The sequence below is a fragment of the Asparagus officinalis genome, chromosome 10, assembly GCF_001876935.1.
Source record: "Asparagus officinalis chromosome 10, Aspof.V1, whole genome shotgun sequence".
NCBI classification, from domain to species: domain Eukaryota; kingdom Viridiplantae; phylum Streptophyta; class Magnoliopsida; order Asparagales; family Asparagaceae; genus Asparagus; species Asparagus officinalis.
The window spans coordinates 35,099,429-35,106,647 of record NC_033803.1 but is presented as its reverse complement, the minus strand read 5'-3'; the positions used below and the strand labels follow the sequence as shown (position 1 = coordinate 35,106,647).

The window sequence follows — 7,219 nt, the reverse complement described above, 5'->3', positions numbered from 1 at the left end:
TAGACCTGCATTCTCGAATCTCGGCTCGGCCTCAACTGGTTCGGGGGGAAAAGAACCCCCTGCCTCGGCTTGGGTAGATCCCTCAGGCTTGGTTGCCTCGGCCTCTTGGGGCTGGGCCACCCGCACGACTATGCAGTTATCGCGAGATGTATTGCCGCCAGAAGAGGACGATTGTAAGTACCCCTCGAATTTGATCACAAGGGACTCAACCGTAGTCCCTGCAGCAACTTCGTCGGACTGCGCCACCACCAATTCATCTGAATGAACGGATTCTCCCACTGTGGTCGCCATCTTCTGTAGGGTGAAAATTTGATTCTTCCGAAGAAAGGAGTTTCGTTTGTATTTATAAGAAAGCTTATTACAAACTAACAAATCAAATGTTTACAACAGAAGCAGAGGGAAGGCCCTCTTTGTTTTGTGTGGGGACTTTAGGTGGCTATAGGACGCTTCGCTCGATGCTCGGGTCGAGTCTGCTTCCCTTGGACCGTTTGAATGAGGTTGCTGGAGAGCTTCAGTTCGCAGTAGAAGCTCGGGGTAATGGAGTTCGGGTCTGCTTAGTTCGTCGGCGATCGGAGCTCGGAACTAGGCAGCAGTGCTGTAATGCAAGGATTTGCTAACAGCTTGGTCTCAACTCTTTTTTCTCCAAGTTTTGCGACCTCTCTTCCATCGTGCTGGAAGGGGCTTTTAAATGAAAGAAGGACAGCTCGACTTCTCCTTGAATTGTGGGATGTGACCACATCCTCTTCAGAGACGTCTCGCCGTTCCTCGATACCATGAATGGTCATTCCAGGGATTGTGCTCTATGTCCTGTCACCTACGATGGGAAGGCCCATCTTGTGTGTGAGGCCACGAACGACTGCTATCCGAGTGGATTTGACCAGCATTAATGAACCGCATTTATGAGTTCGCAGATCGATGAAGTGTCTGTCCGATCACTTGTACTGTGCGTGACCGCCCGGCGGGCTTTGAGCATGGTGCTTTCTCCTCTCCGGTCAGGAGAGGCGGTGAAGTAGATGTACAGTACTCGAGTGGGTCTAGCCAGCTTGCCGAGTGCCGGCGGATCCAGCTCTTGGCTCAGACATCCGAGGTGAGTCGCATTTATGAATGCTCAGGTTGACTCGACACCTGTCCAGGCTTTCGTGCTGCGCGTACTGCGAGCGACCGTTTGACGGTCCTGGGGTATCGTGCTCTCTCCCCCTTCGGGTCGAGAGAGATGGGAAGGTCCATCTCAGCACGTGGGGTAGTGGATACCCAGCTGTACTGACGGTCTTGGGGTTTGCTGGCGGATTCGACTCTGGACTCGGGCAGGCGAGTTGAGTGAAAGGCGAACTTCCGCCATCCTAATCGATCTTAACTCGTGCTGGCGAGCCGACCGTAAGGCGAACTTAGAATCGAGCATGTGCGATGTCCATGCGATTTAGGCCCGTGCCAGAGAACCGGGCGTGCGAGCTCTTTTCGCAGGCGAATTTCCTGTGAGCCTATAGAGGTATTTTTTTTACCGTCTACACTATTCTAATCAAGTTTTTCTAAACTAGAGTCTATTCTTATTTTTTCATGAAGTTCGGTTGATTTGTTTAAATTGTTCTTATTTTTTCTAAACTAGAGTCTATTCTAATCAAGTTTAGCATAATTTGCACAAAATTATGATAGATTCTTGAAGATATAATGCTATTCTTGAATTAAAATTGTGCCTTTGTCTATTATCTATATAGAAATGTAGTAAAAATAAAGTTTGCAATAGTGGGTATTTGAATTGCCTTCCATTAAACAAGGAGATTGCATAAATAGATCGGCTATTGCTCTGATATGAATTCAATACTATGTTTTCTATATATAAATTAAACTGCTATAACTGGTCTAAAATATGTCATTTTCATGCAACTACATCTACTAAAATAGGTTCTATCACATAATCCTCTAGAGCAATGCGTAAGGGATTTTTTCCCTGCATATGGTATCTTTAATCACTTATGTTCCGGTAAATTAAATACCATATTCAACATTAAATTTAATTCCAAATTTATTTACCTACTATAGAAATTGTGAGCTTGCAAGCATAACGCTAGTTATAGTTTCCCATTGCAAATAAGTTATTTTGCACGAGATAATTCTTGTATAGCAATTTGAAGATCCTTATGCAGAGTATTTTGTGGTGGTGTTTAATTACCGTACCTTGCTAATCCACACAACGTCACATAGTCCAGATCAAATGTTACATATTGTATTATTGGAAGCATTCCTCCTTTATACTAAGCCTGAAACAACCTGAATCAAAGTTTAAAGCAGAATTTTAAAAATCATGACATCACCAGAAACATCATCACAAATTGCAAACATTTCTCCTTATGACTGTTTTCTTCAAGTCCACAATTTATTGTATTTCAACACGACATCAATCGGTTACTGATTTATCAGAACATTCTATTCTGTAAAAGTTTTGATTTGTCCGGAACAAATAAAACTTCCTAACGCTTATCACGACATCAAACTCGACTTCGATTGATACAACCTTTCATTGCCTCCAGCAAAATGAAGTGAGAAGACTCCTGCTATCTGTATTCTTGGAAATTCACATGACCAGTAGCTTGTGCATGTTCCACTGCTTCCTGATTACCGAAAAAAACATATCTTCATTCATTAGTCTATAAATGAATGAATAAATGAAGCACATGAACAAGGTAGAATAAGCAATAAATCAGGTAGTTTTTTGGGTTTGAAAAAGGTAGACAAGTTGAGAATAAGCAATAATTCTTGTTATATTATTAGCGACATGTGAATTATTACACCAACCAATTACTGTTTTTATATTATTTTGTGCCTTTATTATGTGTTTGCTACCCAAAATTGATGTGCTATTAAATTAGTTTTTTGGCTTATGCTTCTCATAGTAGACTCCATGAAGCCCATAAGCTCTCGATCTGCATTGTTTCCTTCTACAATGGAAACTATCGATTCCGATAACAGTTCTTCTCTCCCTTTGCTTACATTTATAGCTTTCTTTCCTGTAATAAGTTCCGATATAACTACCCCAAATGCATATACATCAAGTTTCGGAGTTATGAGTCCAGATTCTATGAACTCAGATGCCATATAACCGAGAGTACCCTCAACATTCTTTGTTAAGTAGGAACCAAACTTTCTACAGTCTAATGATCTTGCCAGTATAAAATTTGTTATTTTAGCTCTCAATTTCCCGTTAAGGAGAACATTACTGCTCGTTATATCCTTGTGAATATATGGCGGATATGTGAAGTTGTGTATGTAATCGAGCCCATTAGCGATGTCCAGAGCAATCTGAACCTTTTGGGTCCACTTCAAGAGCCCAGATCGATTAGGATTCTTGAGCCAATCCTTCAGAGACCCGTTCTCCATGAATTCATAGACTAAATAGCAGTTTTCTTCTCCTGTACAAATTCCATGGAGGCTTATAATATTGACATGATTGAGTTTGTGCAGTATGTTAACTTCCTGTGACATATCCTTACTTATCTTCTTGATAGCAGACACATTTTCGCCGATTATTCCCTTATACACTGATCCTTGTATCCTGCACTCTGAGCTGAAATATTTAGTCGCCTCTTTTATTTCCTTAACCAGAAATATCTTCAATGGGCAGTCTATTATTGACACGGCGTTAGCAATATCTTTTGATACAACATTGTTATTCTTCATCACCATTCTTTTCATCTTCTTTCTTCGAAGCCACAATAAAACTGTAACGATAAGAAACAGAACTGCAACAGAAATAGCTGCACCAATACCTACATGAAGTCCTGTAGTTAATCTTTTAGCCTTACGAATGATTAGACATGAACGGGGAGGTGGACTGTACTCAAGTGGGTGATAAATTTGAGTTTGCGAGCTCAAGGGTTTTCTTGGCAATGGGATGAGCACTGTGGTGGATGGATAAACAACCGGGTCTGGATCAACAAACCCGTTACCAATTTGGACACACATCTTCATCCATAACCAGTACAAAGATATAAAGACTTATATCAATCCTTATGGGAATTGCTGCTCCATTATATTCATCCATAACCAGTACAAAGATATAAAGACTTATATCAATCCTTATGGGAATTGCTGCTCCATTATACACATCCTTCATCATAGTTTAGGATTCATTAGAGATCCAAACTAAATATAGGATAGTCAATGAAAACTTCTGCTATAGTCTCATCCAAACTAAATATAGGATCCAAAAAATCGGCATGTATGGCACACCAAGACATGATAAATATGTCTATTCATATCCATTACTTGAAAATTTGTATAGTGCAATTTACTTCAAAAAGTATATGGAATCTGATATATGCAACATAGTTTCACTCTCGTGTCTTGATTTTAAACAATTATTGTGTCCACTGTCCACCATCTTGTCTCCATTTTAAAGCATCATATCCACTAATGATAGTATTATTCACTCACCGCTTGATCAGGCTGCTGTTTCCGACTTGAGAAAGGCACATAAATTTTCTCCAGAAGATGAGACTATAGCAGAAGTTTTCAGGTATGGAATCCCTTTTGTGGGTGGGATACTTTTATGTACTATAAATGCACTATTTTTGTGATATCAGTATGTGTGATTCTTGTGTAATGATTTAAAGTGTGAATACTTTTATGTACTTGTATGTTCAACTAATCCTACAATTAATTAGTATATGAGAAAGCAAAATTTTTGAGCTTTTGCCTCACTTTTACACTACACGTACAAATACCAAGAAGGATTTCCCTTAAATCATGAGATTACAAATATTAAGTTCTTTATATATTAATACAGTTCCCATGGTTCATGAACTTTACTTGGTTAATTGTTTAATTTGATAGTTTGACTTAGCAATCTCATTAATAGTTTATATATGAAATGTTCTTATGACTCATGCCGCGTAACACTTAACTAAGTTGATAAACAGGGTCATTCAACTGCTACTGCAGCAAATGTTCGAAAATTGAACAATTAACCAAGTAAAGTTTCATGATTTTTAGTTGCATTTGGAGCTGAAGTTGTTGTTGTTGCTGATGCAATTCTTGTTGCTGCTGCAGCTGTTGAAGATGATGTTGCTCCTCTAACTGATGTTTCAAAAATTGCTCCAACTCTGGCATATACTGGTTAACTGACTGTTGCTGCTGCTGCTGCTGCTGCTGCTGAACAACTGATGCTGCAGAGAACCTTGAATTTGTGAGCTAGTAGTACGTCTATAACTGCAGTGATTTTGGTTGATTTTGGTTGATTCTGTAATATGTTTATACTGTTTCCTTGCGTTGTGATTATTGTCAGTCGCAGCATTGTCAATTTGGGGGCTAAGATTTACTTTCTCGTAAAATCCCTCCCTTTTGATCTTTATTTCCTGGTCTTTTCTTTCTTCTGTCATGATCCTGTTCATGCCTGAACATTTGAAAGATGGGAAATAAGTAGACTATGGTTGTGCTACTATTTGTTTATAGACGAACTTACTACTCTTCTAGTTTATCAAGTAATTAAGTAGATTGTCCTTACTAATCGTGATCGTGTTGCTGATAGTTATGATGGCGTTTATATCAAGTTATTGATCTTATACAGATCCTTGCATACCTTGTGTTTTCTATCTTAATTCATTTAAATATACTCGCAATTTTGTTGTTATTGATCTTTTGGTTTTTGGTTTGGAAATTTAAGGTTAATTTTACAAATGTGTGAGGTCTGTACTTTTATCCAGGCTTGTAAATGGTTCAATCATGAATTTGTCTGTATTTGTTTATCTTTATTTATGTTCCTATCTTTGTTAGTATTTTATCAAAAGCCCCAACAAGTTTGTAAAAAGCTCCCAAAAAGTTTGCAAAAAGCCCACAATAGTTTACAAAAAAACCCCTAAAAGTTTACAAAAAACACCCCAAAAGTATTATACATATATATATATATGTACTATAGTTAAATGGGCAAATGGGCGACCCGTTTATTAAATGGGCGGGCAAAAACCCATTTAAATAATGTTAAATGGGCCATAAATGGGTAAATGGGCAAAACATGCCCGCCCATTTATGGCCCGCCCATTTAAACCCATACCCACCCATTTAATATCTCTATTCGCATCTTAATGCTCCAGAATTCGTAACTCTCACCCTTGAACAAAGGTATCGTCTATTTAGACATGTTGATGGTTACGTTGTTACCTGCTTCGGTCATTGGATCAACCTTACGCTCTGATCCCAATTTTGTTGGAACTTTTTAAAAGAAACAAGCAGAACACAGCAATTGATTGTACTCACAACTTAATTAATTCATCAACAGATACAGACACAATACTTAAGATGGTGCATATTCCTAATTTTGCACCCACCAACTCCAATACACTCCTGCTCTAATTAGCCTATAACTAAACCCACTACATGACTTAAACTAAATATAAAAACTACCCACTACTCCCTGCACACCACTAAACAGAGAACATGCTGCTTAAATTTAACAACCAGTTCATAATTAATTCTTAACAACAAAATAAACCTGCAACTAAACCGCAACTTCTAGAAATTGTATCTCTTATGTACTTTGCTGCTGACTTGGATTATTTTCAACAAAAATGTGCTACTTCTTTCTAGATTTTCTTTCTGAGTGTTATATTCAATCAGATACGTCATTATGGATTACTGTTTGAATTTCTTAAAATTTGAAGGTGCATTTCATGAAAGAAGATCTAGACATTTTATGAGTTTCTCAACCAGGCTTATGCATTATTGCTTCAAGAGTTGTGCAACCTAGTGTTGTGCATCTGCCATAGATTGTGCAAACATTGTCACGCCCCGAAACTACAACGGAATATCATAAAATACGGGGTGCGCGACAGCAGCGACCAATGCCTAAGACAAGTCTTATGCACGGGTCAAGCCTGGCACTTCATATCACATAGTTTATTTCAAATATTCATAAACCTGCTAATGATAGAAGTCAGAGCAACTATATATATGATCGGTACTTACAGCTCACAAGCTCACCGTCATAAGCATTTTACAAAACAAAATAAATGGTGCTGAAGGTAACATCAAAATGAAGAGGCCCTCCATATAACGCCTCTCAGCCAAAAGTTCAAACCAAAAGTCGGCTAGTAGGAAGCTACGCCTGATCTGAAAAAAATATTTAAAAACAACGGGGTGAGCTAGCGCTCAGTGAGAACATTTCCCACTAGAGTTCCTAGATAACTAACAAAATAGTAATAAGAATAATTCTCAGAAATAACGAATTTCA

General features: G+C 38.5%; 1 protein-coding gene across 1 annotated transcript; it reads right to left on the bottom strand.

The window, feature by feature from the left end:
• On the bottom strand, nucleotides 2,653-3,957 carry LOC109826628 (protein LYK5-like). Its single transcript, XM_020393650.1, has one exon. It carries the CDS (start codon nucleotides 3,955-3,957, stop codon nucleotides 2,824-2,826), a length of 1,134 nt encoding a protein of 377 aa, XP_020249239.1. The 3' UTR covers nucleotides 2,653-2,823.

Coding starts and splice junctions, on each gene's coding strand:
- LOC109826628 (XM_020393650.1), bottom strand. CDS start 3,957: ATGTGTGTCCAAATTGGTAACGGGTTTGTTGATCCAGACCCGGTTGTT.